Below are 20,971 nucleotides of genomic sequence, written 5' to 3' on the forward strand. Positions count from 1 at the left end.
GCACATTACATCCACATGGAGTGATTACTAGCAGTTAGGGACAGAGTGGCTTGAGACGCAAACTATCTGTGTACAGGTCAGCTCACCTGTCTTTAGCAACATATAATCACTCCTTGTGTGTTTGCATGTGGGCAGTGTTGGCTCCTCAATGATTTGTACAGGCTTCTGGTTGCAGCTGATTGAAAACTAGCCATACCCAGAACATTTGCTGATCTTGGCAGTAGATGGCCATGTGAATAAGCCCTAAGGCACCATTTACTCTTGCCAGTGGGGCGTTGTGAGAGCATATGCAGGAACTTCCAGCCTCTTGCGGCTGGTTGCATGTTATTGCTTATGGAGTGAATAACCACTTTAATACTTTTACCCCCTTCTTGCCCTGACCAATTTTCAGCTTTCAGCGCTGTTGCACTTTAACCTCTTTACAACCGCAATCCGCAGATGTACTGCGGCAGGCAGCCGCTCCTGCGCGAATCGCCGTAACTGTACGGCGGTCACGAGCAGGAGGCTAGGGGGTGAGTGTGCGCCGCCCCCGCTCGTCAGCGGGAAAGCCGATGCAGCGGGCAGGCGGCTCCGATTGCCGCCTGACACCCGCGATTGTTTCCCATTGAGAGAGAACGGTCAGCTGTTGTAAACACAGCCAACCGTTCTTCTCCCTGGAATGATCATAGAGCCCCTGTGATCCTTCTATATAGGATTACAGGTCTCTATGGTCATTCCACAAGCCACGCCCACCCACAGTTAGAATCACTCCCCTAGGCTCACATTAACCCCTTGATCACCCACAATGTTAACCCCTTCCCTGCCAGTGTCATTATTAACGTAACAGTGCATATTTTTAGCACTGATTACTGTAGTAATGTCACTGGTCCCCCCCAAAAGTGTCAAAAATGTCAGTCGGGTTCGATCTGTTATCCACAATGTAGCAGTCCCGCAAAAAATCACAGATCGCTGCCATTACTAGTAAAAAAAAAACAATAAAAATTACCTAAATCTTTCCCGTAGTTAGACGCAATAGCTTTTGCGCAAACCAATCAAAATACGCTTATTGCGATTTTTTTATTTATTTTATTTTTTTTTTTTACCAAAAATATGTAGCAGAAAACAAATTGGCCTGAAATGTTAAATTTTGATTTTTAATTTTTTTTTTTTTTTTTGGGAATGTTATATAGCAGAATGTGAAAAATATATTGATTTTTTTTTTTTTTTTTCAGAATTGTCGCTCTTTTTTTGTATATAGCGCAAAAATTAGAAATTGCACAGGTGGTCAAATACCACCAAAAGAAAGCTCTATTCGTGGGGGAAAAGGACGTAAATTTTGTTTGGGTACAGTGTCGCACGACTGCGCAATTGTTAGTTAAAGTCACACAGTGCCAGGTTGAAAAAAGTGGCCTGGTCTTAAAGTGGTTAAATTACAATTGTGTGGTAAGTCAACACTGTACCCAAACTACATTTTTATTTTTTTGCTAAATAAAGACTGACAATATTTGAGAAAAAAGTGTTTTCCCTAGTTTCTGTTATAAAATTTAGTAAATTGTTGTTCATAAATTTAGTGTATTCTGCTACATTTCTTTGGTGAAAATAACCCAAATCCATGTATATTATTTAGTCTGTAGGAAAGTTACAGTCCACAAACGAAGGTATATATCTGAAAATGTATCAATCCTGATGTACTGACGGCCTGTCTAATTTCTTGTGGCCCTAAAACGGCAGGACAGTACAAATACCTCCCAAATTACCCCTTTTTGGAAATTCGACAGTTCAAGGTATTTAGTAAGAGGCATGGGCTTTTTTTTTTTTTTTTTAATTAACAATAACACATTGTTTGCTTATAACAGTGCATTACATTGCCACACGCAAGCATTTTACTGAATAAAACTAATTCAGTCTGTTTTGTTGTGATTAGCTGTGACTGGTCACAGCTAATCGCATGATACAGATGGGCTGTGATTAGCCCTGTCTGTACCATGTGATCAAATTGACCAATCACAGCTAGCAACACAGTTGTACACATTGGAAGCCATCCATTGTATACAACTGTCATGTGACTTCCTGTGATTCATCACGGCGGTCACATAGTACTGGCAGCGAGCCGGTACTCTGATCAGTCATTGGCTTTGTCCCATGAACTCGGCCGGTGACAGGTCGTGCCACTGCGCAGCCCCGTCCGTGATCACGCTTTGTGAGAGGATATCATATGACGTCCACTCAAGGTAAACAAAAAACACCGCCCGGCCGTCATTTGTCTAGGCCGGGCATTAAGTGGTTAACTGTGAGTGATCAACCATGGACGAACAGAGAGTCAGTGTCCAGGTCCAACCACTTGTTCCATGGGCAATGACACATGAACCGCCCTGAGAAGCTGTCAGCCTCCAGTTGCTTTCAATTGGGCTGACTCCTTCAGCTAATTGTGGAGAATCTCCGCAGGTTCCTGCATATGATCAAAGCCTCATTTAGAAGCATGAGTGGAGCCTAATATTTGTGTAGTTGGTGAGAATAATTGTACATTTATGATCTTTTTGTGGTGATATCACACTGTCTTATCAGCAGCATTTTTTCTGTTTGTCATTTTACATAAATTAGATTGATTGTTTTTGGAAAGCACCTATTAAAAGCGCTGTTTTGAATACAGTTTTTTTTTTTATATATAATCTGGCGCCTTTAAGGCTTCAGTAACTATGTCATTGCTTTGCTTCTGGGTTACTACATCAGAGATCGGCTTTTATTGGGTCTTCGGCTAGCTGGCATACATGCCAGCTGGTTGCTCAGGCAGCACAGTGGGACGGGAGGGGGAACATCCCCTTCTGCTGCTTGTAGTAATAGCCGAGCGGCTGATTAGTCGCATTGGTTGTTATTGCAAGAAAGCTGATAGTCGGCTCTAAAAAAAAAAAATGGTACTGGGGTGATGTCTGTAGCTGCAGGCATCACTCTGGTACAACCACTTGAAGCAATATCGGCAAGTTCATGGCCGGATGCCGATACTTAAAAAAAAAGTGAATATCGGCCTTCGATAATCGGTCGATCCCTAGTTCTGAGAGAGGGACTGACCAGCCCCCCCGCCCGCCCAACCCAATCCCCGCTGATCAGATGCTGGTTTTCCAGCATGCCCATTCGGCCAGCTTCAGTTGGACTGGCTGGTGTACACACAGACTAAATGTCAACCTGTTTCTGTTGATCCGTCTGATATTCGACTTAGGTGTACCAGGCTTTAAAATTACCAAAAAAAGGCTTCCTTCCTTTCTTTTTTTAAGGCTAAGAATGTACAGAGTCTTTTGTGCCAATGTCACCTTTCTAAATATTGGAGTTTTCCCAGAGCGAATAGTTTGTGATGCTGATTGGTGGTTGAGCAGAAGATAGTAACGTTCTTACAAAGAAAAGATTGATAAATAAGGCCCATGATACTTCAGAAGTTGCTACTAAATGTTTGTAGTCCATGTGCTTCATAGAAACATAAGAATTTATCTTGTATGTTTTATACTATCCCTTATAATTTCCATTGCAGGTTAATCAAGACGAAATGGTGCTGAAGGAAAGGATCTTCCATGACAATGCCAGTACCATTTGTCTGTGAGGGCACCTACCAGCAGAACCTTTTATATAAATGTATTCAAACATCTGCCGCTGGGTGCGTGTTCAACCCCTTTTCCCAATAAAATTAATGTGCTAAACTAAAGCAAACCTGTTTTAGTTCAGAGGAGAATGCAGCAGGAGTTAGAACAACACTAGGAAGCAATGTAATGAGATCAGGTTAGAATACAGAGATAATTTAGCCCACCACACTCCACCTGTAAAGCCTCATTTATACAGCCAATTAGGATTTTACACAGTAAAAACAAATGTTTGCAATTGGCTATGGCCAAGAAGCCTATAAAATCAATATCAGGCTGATAAGCACCACGGTTGTTTACACATAACGGCATATCAAGCAGTTAGGGACAGATAAGCAGCCCTGCACACAGACAGTTTACATTCAGCTGTTCCTAACCACATGTAACCAATGTGCTGTTACTTGCAGAACTCGTCAGCCTGTAATTGATTTGTACCGTTGATGGTGAATACCGGTGATCCTCATCACAGAAATACACTAATTATTGGCAATGTTTAGCTAATTGGCCATGTAAATGAGGCCTGACCTGCAAAATTAAAGTGGTTGTAATCCTCAGACAATGAACAAAGCATATCCTTCTATAGTGCGTAGTTAAGAGCACTAAATGTCATTCCTCTCTGCTGCTTTGTTTCTCTATCAGCATGAATCCCATCACACGTTTTCCTGACACCACGAGAAAGGTGACGGGGAGGGACTTCCAGCAGATTGACAGCATCATCTTGGTTCCTGTGTGGAGGGGGGGGGGGTTGTCTCTTACCTTCAATCAGCTCTCGGAGCTCTCCTCTCTGAGCTCTGTAGAGTGTAACTTCAGTTCTCCATACCCTTTTTTCTGAACGCTCAAACAAACTTTATTGATTCTGGACTGAAGGGATGTAGAGAAGAGACTAATGCAGATAAACAGGTACAACCTATGTAGGAGGATTTTGAAAACCAGACTAGGTATCAGTGTTTAGGCTAAAAGAAACTTCTAGCTTATTTGTTTTTCCATAAGGCCTGATTCACATGGGCGCATAGACCCGTACCTCCATGGAGAGGGATGTGTTTATCCACCCGGTGAACGATGGGTGTTCCGTGCTACCAGCCTGTTAAAATCTATGGCTGTATGGATCTTCTTGCACATGCCAGTGTTTACGTCATACAGGGACGGACATATAAATCTGCCTCCAGAGCATTTGCTCCTTCAGAGCTGTGCATCTGTCCCTGTATGGAGATAAATACTGGCATGTGCAGGAAGATCCATACAGCTGCTGTCTCTTTGGGATGTCATTGATTTCGACAGGTTGGCCGCATGAAACATCTGTCATTTCCCTAGTGCATAAACATGACCCTCTGCACGGAGGTACGGGTCTATGCGCTCATGTGAATGAGGTATATGTGGAATGCATAGGTTTAATATTAAACTAAAAAATGATACAAAATGACATAGAATATAATCATCTATTGTGTGCAGCCCTAGAACACCCAGCTCTGTCTTCCATATTGGTGCTTTTAAAGATCATACCTATTCAAAAAAAAATATGGGGAAGGGGGGTATGCTGAGTAAAGCTAGAAAATCAATTCTTTGTTTCAGTTATGAAGGATTAGTGGATAAATGTAAAGAAATCTGTAACACTTTTGTCCAATCTAACATCAATAAAATTATTTTTTTATCATTGGTGTACTTGTTTTGTTGTATTAACCCCTTTAAGAATGGTTTTGTTCATGTAAGAAGCAGAAAATGCCTAGCGACATAAGTAAAACATCACAAAGTGTCAGACTATGCTAAAACTTTACATCAGCAATTGTATTCCACGGATTTATTGTTTGACTGGATCCAACAAAGGGATATTCAGGTAACGAACGGACAAAAGAATTAACTCTAGATTAAATAATGTTTTATTTTCAGTGAAGTTCGTTGAATCAGTATATGGAATCGGGTGGTTCATGTATAAAATTATAATAAAAAAAGAAATGGAACAGATTAGGTGAACATTGGACAGGTCTGCTAAGGTTATCCAACACTTCATGCTAAAACTCATACTACGAAAAGTATACTACAAAGGGCGTTAGCTGTTTAAAATGGTTCCTCACAAGACTGTCAGGCAGGAGTATTTGGTGATTCCCTCTCTATTGTTTTATATTTTTTGGTATAAAAAAAATACATGGTGTGTCCAGCTATCACAAACAGGATTGAGATGATGACCAGAAGCCCAAACTGTTGAGGTTGTGGAGCTAGAATGACCATGATGAAATGAACTAGATCCATCAGGTAATTCATTGAGCTTTGCACTCCATTGACGACCCCCCGCTCGGATTCTGGGATGTTCTCTTGGAGAAGCTGAGTCACCGTCAGGTCAAATGACCAAAGACCTAGAGAGTTTAGAAATGAAAAACAGTTAGTATTACAAGTATACATGATATTTTCCCAAAGTATAGTCTGGAGGTCCTAAAAGACTCTGATTAAAAGTCTGGTTCACACCATGTCTGTACATGATTCGCATTTCGATTTCAGCCCATTAATTTTGAATGGGCTAAAATCGCACTGCACCAAAGTAGAGTATGCACTACTTTTTAAAACTCACTGTAACTGGATAGCACCATGCATTTTGGTATGGGCAAACACTGAATTTGCAACCTGTGTTTGGGGTGGTGTTAATTTTCTATTAGCAGCAAGATCACAAATGGAGTGCATGTGGTCTGAATCACACAAACGCATAGCGTATTTCTGTAAGGGCATGGTGTAAACTTGTGTTCTGTCGAATAGTGCAGATTGTCGGATAATGCCTCCGATCTGCGCATGCGCAGTACGTAACGTTACTCCAGCTGATCCCCGACGATCAGCAAAGCGATGATGATTTTGATCGTCAGATTCTGCCTTGCTGTCAGAGCTGCAGACACTGCCAGGCGATAACAGATTTACAGGACGGCTAATCGAAGTCCCAGGATTAGTGCAGTGCTAATTTTTTGTTTATCGGACGTCAAATTAGCACCTGGTTTGTGCTAATTTTGCGCCAGTCTTACACCTGGCTTATCTCTAGCGCCTACCTTGCGCCCAGTTTGTGCCTATTCCCCCTATTTAGCCCCCATTTGTGCCTATTACCACCTATCTTGCACCTGTTTTTTTGCCTACTTAGCATCTGTTTTTACCCCATTAGCGCCAATATTGTGCCCAACTCGCAGAGAGCAAGGCAGAATCTGTTGACGTGATCAGCTGGTGTGACGTCAACACTGTGCATGCGCAGATCGGAGGCATTATCCGACGATCAGCAAAGCGATCTGCATAAATCAGAACACCAGGAGAAGCTTAGAGATGATCCCTAACCAGACAGAGCGAGACATACCACGCGACCCCTGAGAAGAACATGAGCTGTCCAGCCAATCAGATTCTCTCTATTATATTGGAGGAGATGCTGATTGGTCAGTCTGGCAACACAGTTCTGTAGAAGATGAACAGAAGCGAGTTCAGAGACACCAGGACTATGACCATGCCATCGCATGCCGTACAGTGCCTTCACATGTTGTAGCATGTCATCATGTCGTATAGTGCAACTGTGCAGTATGCACGGTACGGCATGCGATGGCATGGTCATAGTGCCGGCATGCGATGGTCTGTTTTGGACAGAGCAGGGAAGATTTTTTTTTTTTTAATACCAAAAATGGAACTCCAGATGTTTTTTGCTAAGAGCTACAACTCACCCTCTAATAACCATTCTGCACCCCAGAATATAAATCCTAGTTTAATTTGTACTGGGTACTCCACACAGCGCTTTTCTTGCCCATCGACAGATTTCCAGCTCTCATGGAAAATAATTGCAGTTGTATACCCTTCCCTCTATTCACATAAATGCCTTGTATTCTTGCCACAGGATGCAAGGCATTCTGTGAATAAAGGGGTGAGTAAACCACACAATCTCCTTAACCATTCACAGAAGGCCTTGTATTCTTTAAAAGTTAGCGGTGAAACTTTTTTTTTTTTTTTTTTTTTTACATTTGGTTTGTATTACATACAGCCACAAGTTTCCAATCTGATTAAGTTACAAAAAAAAAGTTTCTATGGAAGAAACAGCAGCGCTCTGATCTCAAATCAACCACAAATAAAAAGTAGACAAAAAAAAAAACCCTAAACAAAAGCAGCAAAGGTGTTAACTGTCCATACAGCTAGCAATCAAAATTAAAGTATGGTTCCCTAACTGACACTAATCCCTCCCTATGTAGTTTGTCAGCATTCCTATCCTTTACCTAAAGAAGCTTCCAGTACACTGACACTATGAGGTTGATTTACTAAAAGCAAATAGACTGTACACTTTCTATTAGTTGTATTATTCTTGTAACCCGGAAAATGTGCGCTGGCAAGATTGAAGGCTTTCTGCAGTGCACAGCGTGCCACATGTATACAATAACGGTGCAACCGCTCCAGGATGGATATCACTGCGACAGATGTGAGCGGGTTGCCCTTCTGGAAACTCACATTAAAGATCTGGAGGAGAAAATTGCAACACTGGGCAGAACTAACAACCTTGAATGGGGTCCTCTGCTCACTGAGCCGGTGGCTAGTGGGGTTAATGGGGAGGGTGAAGGGTTAAGTCAGGATTATCAGGTAGGAAGATGGGCAATGCAGTCAGACAGAGTGGTAGGGGCTCACAGAAGAGAAAGGCCAGCCTTCGGTTTGAGCACCCTAACAAATTTGCCACGTTGGATGAAGATGTGGGGATGGCAAGCTCAGAGGTGACAGCCCTATATGTTACTGCTATCCCTAACAGCCGGGAGAGCAGCACATCTAGTAGGGGTGGTGGAGGTATTGCAGGTAGGCCTAGACAGTTGGTGGTAATAGGGGATTCTATAGTTAGAAGGACTGATGGAATATTTTTTTGCCAGGATCGCCTCAACTGAATGGTTTGTGGTCTCCCTAGTGCCAGGGTTCGGCATGGGGTTGATAAATTACTGGGAGGGGTTTGGGCATGACCCAGCTGTCCTGTTCCACATTGGAACCAGTGATTGAAATTAAACCAATTTAATGAACTAGGCTGCAAGTTGAAGGGAAGGATCTCCAAGGTAATATTCTCTGAAATAATGCCTATGCCATGCACAACACAGTAAAGACCTGGTGTAAGAAGTAGGAATTTGGGTTTTTAGAGCACTGGGCTCACTTTTCAGTGAGGTGCAACCTATGTGCTACAGATGGTTTGCACCTAAATGGAAGGGGGTCTGTTGTTGCTGGGGGAGTATTTCAACTAGGATTGAGGGGAGGGTGAATTATAATTTAATGGGGCAGACAGGGGTCACCCCCTATTGGTGGGAGGAATGGGGAAAGATTGGGGGATAGCTATGGCAGAGGATAAGAAGGTTCCCATGTTACAAACAACCATTGGAAATGGTACTATTTGTACCAAAATGAAAAAATATGCAAAATACGTGTACAAAATGTGACAATGAATTAAAGCATGGGTGTCCAACCTTTTTGGCTTCTCTGGGCCACATTGAGTGTAGAGAAATTTTCTCGGGCCGCATATAAAATGCTTCCCGCACCGCTACGCCTCCCCTGCACTAATTTAACACAACTAGAGGATGATCAAATGGAATCAGTATACAGAGGCTTACTTCTTCTGAGAGACAATAAAGGAACACTCTAACCTCCATGACCACTTCAGTGATTTGAAGTGGTGATGGTGGTATGAGTCAGAAACATTGCACATGCTCCCCTCCCCTCTGCCTACCATTAGCTGGAAGCTGCTGTGGCCATGCCCCCAACCCGACTTCCTTCCTCCCCAGCAAAAAAAAAAATTGTCAGGGGGCAGTGGGCCGCATTGCCTGCGGTTCTGGGCCGCAGGTTGGACATGCCTGAATTAAAGTGTTTGTTTACCAATGCCAGAAGTCTGACAAGCAAGATAGGAGAGTTGGAAGCTCTGGTGCACGAGGAGAACTATGATTTAATTGATATTGCTGAATCTTAGCTTCATTTTTAACTTGACTGGGATATAAATATTCCTGGCTATGCTCTCTTTCGGAAAGACAGGGTAAAACGGAGGGGTGGTGGTGTCGGTCTCTATGTGAAAAGTGATCTCAAAGGGAGTGTGAAAGAGGACCTAGTTGATGGAGAATTTAATGAGTCTGAAGCAGTATGGGTGGAAATGTACCTTGGTGTGCATAATACAAAGATTACCATTGGAGTTAGTTAAAGACCTCCCAGTATTAATGAGGAGGTGGAGACTAGGCTCATTGCACAGATAAAATCCCCCATTGTTATCACTGTCCCAGCCCTTGCATCCCTTTCTAACTACCCAGACATTGACTGGAGTAATGACACTGCTGGAGCAGTTAAAGGGCAAAGATTTATAAACCTATTGCAAGACAATTGTATGGTAGTTTAATGAGGCCCTGACTAGAAATATTGCTCTGTTGGACCTGGTAATCTCAAACCATGCAGAGCCTATTACTAATGTTCATATAAAAGAACATCCGGGTAGTAGTGACCATAATATGATTTCATTTAATGTTCGCTGTAGGCTACAAAAGCATGCAGGAAATATAAAAACACTTAAATTTAAGAAAGCAAATTTTCCAAAAATGAGGGCTGCTCTCCAAGACTTAGACTAGGAAGGAATATTGGCATTGATGAACTCAGAACAGAAATGGGAATTCTTCAAAAAGACTGTATGCAAATTCACTGCAAAGTATATTCCCATGGGCAATAAGTTTAAAAGGCTAAAAAAAAAAACCTATGTGGCTCACAACCAAAGTTAAGAAAGCTATAAATAATAAGAAAATAACTTTTATAAAAATGAGGGAACACTATCATTGTTTAATTGTTACAAAAAGATAGGACAAACCCCCCAAAATTCTTCAAATATATTAACAGTAAAAAAAAGGTCAGGTCTGAGCATGTAGGTCCTTTACAAAATAATCTGGTGTGGGTGACTGGGGACAAAGAGAAGGCAAATTTATTACATACTTTCTTCAGCTCTGTGTATGCAAAGGAGCATGGGGAGCTTATGACCATAATGAGGACGGTATTGACACAGCCCCAAATGATCCACAATTGCTCAAAAGTGATACGGTCCAGAAATATTTAGACAGAATATTATTATTATACAGGATTTATATAGCGCCAACAGTTTGCGCAGCGCTTTACAATGTGAGGGAAGACAATACAGTTACAATACAATTCAAAACAGGAGGAACTAGAGGGCCCTGCTCATTAAACCTTACAATCTAGAAGGGAGGGTCAAGTGAAACAAAAGGCAATAACCGTGGGGGGTGGCCTGATGGAGAAAATGGAGGTATATTTGTTAGGTGTTGGTAGGATAGGCTTCTCTGAAAAGGAGGGTTTTCAGAGATCGCCTAAAAGCTAAAAGAGTAGGAGATAATCGGACAGATAAGGGTAAGGAGTTCCATAGGATTGTAGAGGCTCTGGAAAAGTCCTGGAGGCAGGCATGGGAGGAGGTGACGAGGGAGCTAGAGAGCAGGAGGTTTTGAGAGGAACGAAGAGAGCGATTAGGTTGGTATTTTGAGACTAGTCTAGTGATGTAGCTGGGGGCTAAGCTGTGGATTGCTTTGTAAGATGTAAGTATTTTGAATTTAATTTGTTGGGTGAGCGGAAGCCAGTGGAGGGCTTGACAGAGAGGAGCAGGGGACACGGAGCGATTGGTAAGGTGGATGAGTCTGGCGGCAGCATTCATGATGGATTGAAGGGGGGATAGCCTGTGTAGAGGTAAGCCAACGAGAAGGGAATTGCAGTAGTCGAGGCTCGAGATGACCAGGGAGTGAACTAAGAGCTTTTTGTGTCTTTGGTTAGAAAGGGGCGTATTTTAGAGATGTTGTGGAGGCTGAGGCGGCAAGATTTGGTTAAAAGTGGATAAAGTGCCTGGACCAGATGGCACCCACCCATGCATCCTAAAATAATTGAGCTCAGTCATTTCAAAACCTTTCTTTCTAATTTTTAGGGACTTGTTAAGGACTGGAATAGTACCAATGGATTGGCGTAGGGCCAAAGTGGTGCCTATAATTAAAAAGGGATCAAAGTCTTTGCCAAGTAACTATAGACCTGTTAGTTTAACTTCTATAGTTGGGAAGATACTGGGGAGTTTATTAAAAGACCACATAGATGAGTTCTTGCTGGAAAAAAATATTTTAAGCAACAGACAGCATGGATTCATGAAAGACAGAAGTTGTCAACCAAACCTGATTTCTTTTTATGAGGAGGTAAGTAAAACCTTGGACAGAGGGGTGGCTGTGGACATAGTATACTTGGATTTTGCAGAAGCGTTTGACACAGTTCCCCACACACGGCTAATGTGTAAGGTAAAGTCTACAGGCTTGGAAAGATCAGTTTGTAAATGGATAGACAATTGGCTAAAAGATAGAATTCAGAGAGTAGTGGTTAATGATTCGTACTCTGAATGGTCTAATGTTATCAGTGGTGTACCCCAAGGTTCAGTGTTGGGACCCTTACTTTTTAATATCTTTATAAATGATATAGGGTCTGGGATTAAAAGTACCATTTCAGTCTTTGCAGATGACACCAAGCTTTGCAGTGGAATAACTTCCTTACAGGATTTCTCCAACTTACAAGCTTACCTAAATGCATGTTTCATTGGGCAACTATGTGGCAAATGAGGTTTAATGTTGACAAATTTAAAGTTTTGCACTTGGGGGCTAAGAAAATGCGTGCATCATATACAGTGGGTACGGAAAGTATTCAGACCCCCTTAAATTTTTCACTCTTTGTTATATTGCAGCCATTTGCTAAAATCATTTAAGTTCATTCTTCTTCCTCATGAATGTACACATAGCACCCCATACTGACAGAAAAACACAGAATTGTTGACATTGTTGCAGATTTATTAAAAAAGAAAAACTGAAATATCACATGGTCCTAAGTATTCAGACCCTTTGCTGTGACACTCATATATTTAACTCAGGTGCTTTCCATTTCTTCTGATCATCCTTGAGATGGTTCTACACCTTCATTTGAGTCCAGCTGTGTTTGATTATACTGATTGGACTTGATTAGGAAAGCCACACACCTGTCTATATAAGACCTTCCAGATCACAATGCATGTCAGAGCAAATGAGAATCATGAGGTCAAAGGAACTGCCTGAAGAGCTCAGAGAGGGAATTGTGGCAAGGCACAGATCTGGCCAAGGTTACAAAAAGATTTCTGCTGCACTTAAGGTTCCTAAGAACACAGTGGCCTCCATAATCCTCAAATGGAAGACGTTTGGGACGACCAGAACCCTTCCTAGAGCTGGCTGTCCGGCCAAACTGAGCTATCGGGGGAGAAGAGCCTTGGTGAGAGAGGTAAAGAAGAACCCAAAGATCACTGTGGCTGAGCTCCAGAGATGCAGTCAGGAGATAGGAGAAAGTTGTAGAAAGTCAACCATCACTACAGCCCTCCACCAGTCGGGGCTTTATGGCAGAGTGGCCCGACGGAAGCCTCTCCTCAGTGTAAGACACATGAAAGCCCGCATGAAGTTTGCTAAAAAACACCTGAAGGACTCCAAGATGGTGAGAAATAAGATTCTCTGGTGTGATGAGACCAAAATAGAACTTTTTGGCCTTAATTCTAAGTGGTATGTGTGGAGAAAACCAGGCACTGCTCATCACCTGTCCAATACAGTCCCAACAGTGAAGCATGGTGGTGGCAGCATCATGCTGTGGGGGTGTTTTTCAGCTGCAGGGACAGGACGACTGGTTGCAATCGAGGGAAAGATGAATGCGGCCAAGTACAGGGATATCCTGGACAAAAACCTTCTCCAGAGTGCTCTGGACCTCAGACTGGGCTGAAGGTTTACCTTCCAACAAGACAATGACCCTAAGCACACAGCTAAAATAACGAAGGAGTGGCTTCACAATAACTCCGTGACTGTTCTTGAATGGCCCAGCCAGAGCCCTGACTTAAACCCAATTGAGCATCTCTGGAGAGACCTAAAAATGGCTGTCCACCAACGTTTACCATCCAACCTGACAGAACTGGAGAGGATCTGCAAGGAGGAATGGCAGAGGATCCCCAAATCCAGGTGTGAAAGACTTGTTGCATCTTTCCCAAAAAGACTCCTGGCTGTATTAGATCAAAAGGGGGCTTCTACTATATACTGAGCAAAGGGTCTGAATACTTAGGACCATGTGATATTTCAGTTTTTCTTTTTTAATAAATCTGCAACAATGTCAACAATTCTGTGTTTTTCTGTCAGTATGGGGTGCTATGTGTACATTCATGAGGAAGAAGAATTAACTGAAATGATTTTAGCAAATGGCTGCAATATAACAAAGAGTGAAAAGTTTAAGGGGGTCTGAATACTTTCCGTACCCACTGTATACTAGGGGGAGTAGAACTGGGGGAATCCATAGCAGAGAAGGATCTGGGTGTTTTGGTGGATCATAAGCTTAATAATACGATGCAATGCCAAGCTGCGGTTACCAAAACAAGCAAGGTCCTTTTTTTAGTATTAACAGAGGCATGGACTCCAGAGAAAGATATCATTTTGCCCCTGTACAAATCATTAGTAATACCTCATCTGGAATATGCAGTTTAGTTTTGAGCACCAGTTCTCAAAAAGGATATCGGGGGACAGAGAAGAGCAACCAAACTGATAAGAGGCATGAAGGAGCTCAGCTATGAGGAACTGAATTTATTCTCTCTTGAGAAGAGGAGATTAAGGGGAGATATGATCAACATGTATAAATACATAAGGGGTCCATATAGTGAACTTGGTGTTGAGTTATTCAATTTAACCACTTCCCGCCCGCCCTATAACAAAATGACGGCAGGAATGTGGTTGTGTTATCCTGACCGGACGTCATATGACGGCGGCAGGATAACACAGCTCTGGGCGCCCCCCGGGGGCGCACAGAGCGGTGATCGGTGATGCGAGGTGTCAGTCTGACACCCTGCATCTCCGATCTCGGTAAAGAGCCTCTGACGGAGGCTCTTTACCATGTGATCAGCCGTGTCCAATCACGGCTGGTCACATAGTAAAACAGGAACAGCCGTTGATCGGCTTTCCTTAGTTCGTGCCTGACAGGCACGAGTAAAGGAGCGCCGTTCGGCGGCTCCCCTGACAGGGGGGGGGGGGGTCGGCACTGGTAATCAGATCATTGATTACCAGTGCAGACCCTGGGGGGGGGGATGCCACTAGATCCACCAGGGATGCCCACTATGACCCCAGGGATGCCCACCATGACCCCAGGGATGCCCACTATGGCCACCAGGGATGGCAATCAGGGCTCAGGGAGCCCCCCATTGCCCTCCCCATCAGTGCTGCCCGCCAGTGTCCTCCTTATCAGTGCTGCCCACAAGTACCCATCACTGCCATCCTTTAGTGTCGCCCACCAGTGACCATTATTGCCCACCAGTGCCGCCTATCAGTGCCCATTAGTGCCCGTCAGTGCCGATCAGTGCCGCTCCATCAGTGCCCACCAGTGCCGCCTATCAGTGCCTGTCAGTGCCACCTATCAGTGTCCATCAATGCCGCCTATCAGTGCCCAGCAGTGCCGCCTATCAGTGCCCACCAATGCTGCATATCTGTGCTACCTATCAGTGCCACATATCAGTGCCTATCAGTGCCGCCTATCAGTGCCACCCCATCAGTGCCTCCTCATCAGTGCCTGTCAGTGCAGTCTCATCAGTGCTCACCAGTGCAGGAAAAAACTTATTTATTTACAAAATTGTATAACATAAACAAAAAAACTTTTTTTTTTTTTTTCAAACTTTTCGGTCTTTTTTTATTTGTTTAGCAAAAAGGAAAAAACCCACAGGTGATCAAATACCACCAAAAGAAAGCTCTATTTATGAGGGGGAAATGACATAAATTTGGTGTAGGTACAGTGTTGCATGACCGCGCAATTGTCATTCAAAATGCAACAGCGCTAAAAGGGGAAAATTGGCCTGGGCAGGAAGGGAGGGAAGTGCCCTGTATTAAAGTGGTTAAGGTCATCACAGATGACAAGAGCTGTGAAAATGTGGAATAGACTCCCTCCCTCCAGATGTGGTTCTGGCCAGCTTACTAGATTGTTTTTAAAAAAAAGCCTGAATTCTTTCCTAGGTGTACATAATATAAATGGGTACTAATATTTATAGGTAAAGTTGATCCAGGGAATATCCGATTGCCTCTCGGGGGATCAGGAAGGAATTTATTCCCCTGCTGTAGCAAATTGGATCATGCTTTGCTGGTGTTTTTCGCCTTCCTCTGGATCAACTGCGGGTATGGAATTGTGTATATGGGATTGTATGGTTGGGTTTTCTTTACTGTTTTTTGTTTTTTATTGGTTGAGCCAGATGGACTTGTGTCTTTTTTAAACCTGAGTATGTCACTATGTAAGTGCAGTTGCACTCATTTTCCCCAAAATCTTAGTGAATGTGGTAAAGCTTCACTTTGTAAAGAATACCGAATCATTAGATGTGGCCTGGTGCCTGGGCTGTTGTCAGCCCCAGTGGCTAGCATGGGGGGGGGTGGAATATATGTTTTCCGATAGCAGTGGTGGGGGGGCAGCGCTGTAAAGCTGGGTTAAAGCAGGTACGGGGCTATAGGATAGTATGAGGCGTAGCAGAGCTCCTAGCAGGAAGTGTCTCCTGTGTGGCTCTCTCCTTCTCGCTGGATGCAAGTTTAGATCAAGCCATTCGGGAGACTCCCTGGAACAGGAACTGGCAGCTCTGAACGGGCTCAACAATGGTCCCGAGCTGGCAAAACCCCCCTCACAGGGATTCTCCCAGGCGCTCCAGTTCACCCCCCTGGACAGTGCTGCCTCATCGCTACACATCAATGAAGAAAAAAATTACTTATTTTTAAAATTTTATAACAGAAATTAAGAAAAAGGTTTTAGTGTTTTTTCTAAAGTTTCGGTCTTTTTTCATGTATTTAGAAAAAAATAAAAAACCCAGTGATGATTAAATATCACCAGAAGAAAGCTCTGTCTCATAAAAATGATAACAATTTCATATGGGTACAGTGTTGCATGTCCGTGTAATTGCCATTAAAAGTGTGACAGCGCTGAAAACTAAAAATTGGCCTGGACAGAAGAGGGATGAAGGTAACCAGTAAGCAAAAGTTAAAAAGGAAAAAAAAATTGTCTTCTAACGTTTTTTAGCTGGCTACTTAGATTCAAAGCAAATTTGTCAAGCCCTGGAGTAAACCACTCCAAACTAGGTATTAGGGGAGGTATAGTGCCCCATCGTTAATATTATACGGAGGAATAGTGCCCCATGACTGGTGTCAGTGGGAGAAATGGTGCCGTATAGTTGGTGTCAGTTGGCAGAATAGCGTTTCGTATCAGTGGAAGTAATAGTGCCCCAAAGGCTGGCAAAGCAAGCAAATGGTTGCATCTGGCCCCAGGGCCACAGTTTGGGGATCAGTGGCCTACACCCTTTAGCAGCAGCAAACCTGAACCTAAACCCTAGAGGCCAGTAAAGACTGGTGTTGCTGACTTCCTTCCTGCTAGTTGCCTGGCTGTCATTCTGACACAAAGGTTTTAATATTTTCAAACTTTGACACAGTATATGTATGTAGATCTTGCAAAATCATTTTACTTGAGATAACCAGTCTACTTGCACAAGTAAGTCCATACATTCTCAACAGATGGTTTAATGCCAACCTTCCCATTTAGCCATATTTACCTTTCCTTTCCTTCTGCTCTGCCCCATTTGATAGCCTGGAATATACTAAAGACACTTTGTGCTTTTGGATTTGGGGGAGCATGTTACTCTTCAAGGTAAAGATACCAAAGTGTAACCCCCTTCCCAAAGCTGAGATAGATGGAGCTTGCATGTTCACATGTACAGAGACTGGACCACTATAAGGTCTACAGCTATTGTCTGCTGGTCTTAGGGTTACCACCTTTCGGCCTATGGCAAACATTTGGGATGGGGGGAAGTGATGTAACATGGTTAAACCAATGCCTAGTATTTAGTCATAATGAGCATAGTGCAACAGAGTCAAGTTTTTCATAAACATTCTGGTAACCATAAATGTATACTTCCATCTGGGAAATTATAACTCCTCACATGTTTTGACATATTATATGTATGAACTGAGGCCACAACTGCTGCCTTCTTTCATAAATAAATAAAGGGCTGGGCTGTCATACTGTGTGGAGCTCAGGGGCAAAGCGACCCTCCCAGTGTAACCTACAGGGTTGGCCTGTCATATTGAGAGCTTGGTCCTGCAACATGCATGCAGGGCCGTCTTTAATGCAGGGCAAATGGGGCAGCTGCCCGGGGCCCAGTCATTGTTGTGAGGCCAAAAGCAGCTGCCCTTTGAGCCCTCATTGCCTGCAAACAGTTGATACTTGGATTCGGGAGGGCCCAAGAAAATGTTTGCCCAGGGTCCAATCAATATTAAAGATGGCCCTGCATGCATGGGCATTTGGATAACATCACTCCTGCACATGTGCATAGGAGTCACAATCGTGGCACGGTGGTCTGCATTTCACAGAACACTGAATACAGAACGTCATTGCGCATGCGCGGGTGACGTCATTGGCTATTACGGATGTGAATATCTCCTAAGCAGTACGTTTAGAAGATATTCATTATACCTACTGGTAAGCCTTATTGTATGGTTACCTGTTGGTACAAATTCACTTGTAGAGTTAACTGCCTCTTTAAAGTTTACATATCACTAGAGATGCCACCAGTGCAAGGATTACTAGTAAATTGCTGTGTATGAAATGCAGCAAAAACAACACCTGATAAAAGGGGGGAAAACCTTTTCAGTTTCCTCTGAAGTATATAACCAATATTAGAACATTCATCTGTGCCTAGAAAACTTACATTACTTTAACCATGTATCCAACAAATTGTCCTTTGTAACAAGTATCAATGATGCTTGTGGCTGGTAATGTTGGCTGTCCATCTGAGGACAGCCAGCTTCACTCTACCCCACCTTTTCCCAAACTTTTTAAAGCCTAAGTTGTCAAATATATTTTTTATTTAAAACAACACAAGGGACTGTACTTTCCATCGATGCAAAACATTCCTTGTGCTGATGGCTGCTGCTTTAGGCTGTCATCAAATTTGTCAACTATGCTTGCCCTTTCTGCCTCCCTCCCACAGTCATAGGCTGTACTATGGCTTCCATGAATGAAAAGCGTCTATGAATGGAGGATGGGTGGGTGAATGAAAGGTCCTCCTCCATTCATAGATAGCTTTTCATTCATGGTAGCTATGGTATGGCTTCTATGAATGGAGGAGGAAGACAGAAAGGGAAAACATAGTTGAAAATCTTACAAAGGTATTAAACCCAAAGGATAATATTTGTTTTATTGCAGCTTACAAATTATTAGATATGGTGGCTGCATTAGCTTACGTTTTTAGGTTTTATTTAATTTATTTTCACCTGATGATCCTGTCAGTAATTGTTGTTTTTCAACAGAACAAGCTGTCCTGCAGGGGTAGCAGTTAGAGAGTTGGGACAAACTAACTCTGACAGGGGTGCTAACAATGGTCAGCGTTTCTCTATGTAAAACCTTTTTCCCAAAAAAAAAAAAAAAAACCTGTTGCTGTAACTGCTTAAAAAGTATTAACTGGAGTTTGGCTTCAGTTTGTTAGTGTATGCAAATCTTCTAGTGTATCTAACACTACCCTCCCCCCAGATTGACAGAGCTGTCCAAAGGTGTCTCTTTTGCTCCTTTATCCAGAGTGTAGGCACTTTAATACAGGTTATGTGTTACTGGCCTGATCACAAGGTAAAAACAAGTAAAAAAAAGCCTTAAAAATGCAGCTACCACATCTAATGAATGGTAAGCTGCAGTTTATTCCATTTTTGATTTTGGGTTTAGTACAACTTTAGTGAAGTGCCTGTCACAGGTCCCTCAACTCTTAACCTCTGCAACACTGAAAGAATACCAATGTGGGGGATCAGAGGATGGAAGATTTTAGCTAAACGGCAGCTGTCAGCACAAGGGGCTCTTTAAATTGATAGCACGGATTAAAAAAAAAAAAAAAACATGACTAAACTTAAGCTTAGAATTCCTTCCTTACAGATAACAAGCATATACATACAGTAAGTGGTTACTTATCAAAGAGGCAGAACTTTTTCATTGCTCCATCTTTAGCAACCTCTATAGGTACTCTAGGGTTCCACTGAACCCTGTTTGAGAAAAGTTTCTTGTAGAGATGTGCAAAAACTGCAAGCCTTCAGATGAATTTTGCTTGTATTTGAAATGATTCTGAGTTCACTGTCTTCACAGGTGCAAATATCCTTCAGTTGGACTTTTTGCCTATAGGTGACCACCTTCTAAGCTGCCTTTTGCATTACCATTGACTTGTAGAGGAATGCAGTTCTGATGCCAACAAAACCCATGTAGACAGGCCCTAAAAGTGACCATAACCCAGCCATAGCACTTGAAGGGTACCATCCAACTTTCTACATACAAATTTATTTTGATGATTTTTACTATACAAAGAAATTCATGGATGACACATTCATATTTTTCTTTAGGCAATCAGAGAAGGGAAGTGGGTCTAGTGTTAGCTGATCAAACAAGGTTTTCTACCCCAATAATGGTCATAAGACAATAGTTGGGTTTTATTGGCATGATGTTATCTGCATGTGTTTTTGATTATGCTCATATCAGCCAAAAGCAGGCCTGGCTGGTGCCCTCCTTTCGGCTGCATTCACACCTCAGCGTACCGTCTTTGATTGTTTTTCCGGCACTTTTTTATGCACGATTTTGGCGTGTTTTTATACAGCGGTTTTGAGCTTTGCAGTTTTTCTAGGTTTTTTAGCTTTTCCATCTGCTTTTATTTCTTTTTTATTATTATTATTATTATTATTATTATTATTATTCATTTATTTTTTAGGGTAAGTGGTTAGAGTTAAGAGTGGTTGTTAAGCCACTTGCAGGACTTTGCATAATCCTTTTATTTTCCTAAACCTGTGAGTCTCTGTCTCTGTGTTTTATAAAAAATAAATGCTGTGAATATCTGATTTCGGTGTGCTGCTCAGCGATCACGTGACTGGCTGGTTCTCTCCTTTCCCCTTCTGACAGCTGCAGGGGACAGGCCCAGATTCCACTGCTTACATCACTTGGGAGGAGAGAGAGAGAGTCGGCCGGTCACGTGATCTCTGAGCAGCACACTGAAATCAGGTATTTACAGCATTTAAAAAAAATAAATAAATTTATAAAACACAGAGACAGAGGCACACAGGATTAGGAGACAAACAGGATTATATAGCACATTAACAGTTATTTGAGCAGCAGAAGGGACGGGGAGGCCATGACATGGCGCTGGCAGGGAGGGAGGGGAGAGGGGGGGAGGACACAGCAGCCATGATACACCGTGGTCAGTGTACAGAAGGAAGGGTAGAAACTGGCAGGGTCAGCCAGGTATTTTAAGTGATACGGTGTAACGCTCCTGCGTTTCTTATATGGTGTGGATTTTCAGCTGCAGA

At 42.7% G+C, this 20,971-nt stretch overlaps 1 protein-coding gene across 1 annotated transcript in view; it reads right to left on the reverse strand.

Moving 5' to 3' along the window:
• Positions 1-5,514: 5,514 nt before the first annotated feature.
• Positions 5,515-20,971, reverse strand: part of LOC309556152 (ferroportin-like) — a 61,271-nt gene continuing 45,814 nt past the window's right edge. Inside the window, exon 9 of the mRNA XM_082258512.1 lies at positions 5,515-5,953. Within this exon, the coding sequence (XP_082114638.1) occupies positions 5,682-5,953 (272 nt within the window). The 3' untranslated portion in view covers positions 5,515-5,681. The remainder of the gene's footprint in view (positions 5,954-20,971) is intronic.

The sequence above is a fragment of the Pelophylax lessonae genome (genome assembly GCF_965119305.1).
Source record: "Pelophylax lessonae genome assembly, chromosome: 5".
In the NCBI taxonomy this organism is placed as follows: domain Eukaryota; kingdom Metazoa; phylum Chordata; class Amphibia; order Anura; family Ranidae; genus Pelophylax; species Pelophylax lessonae.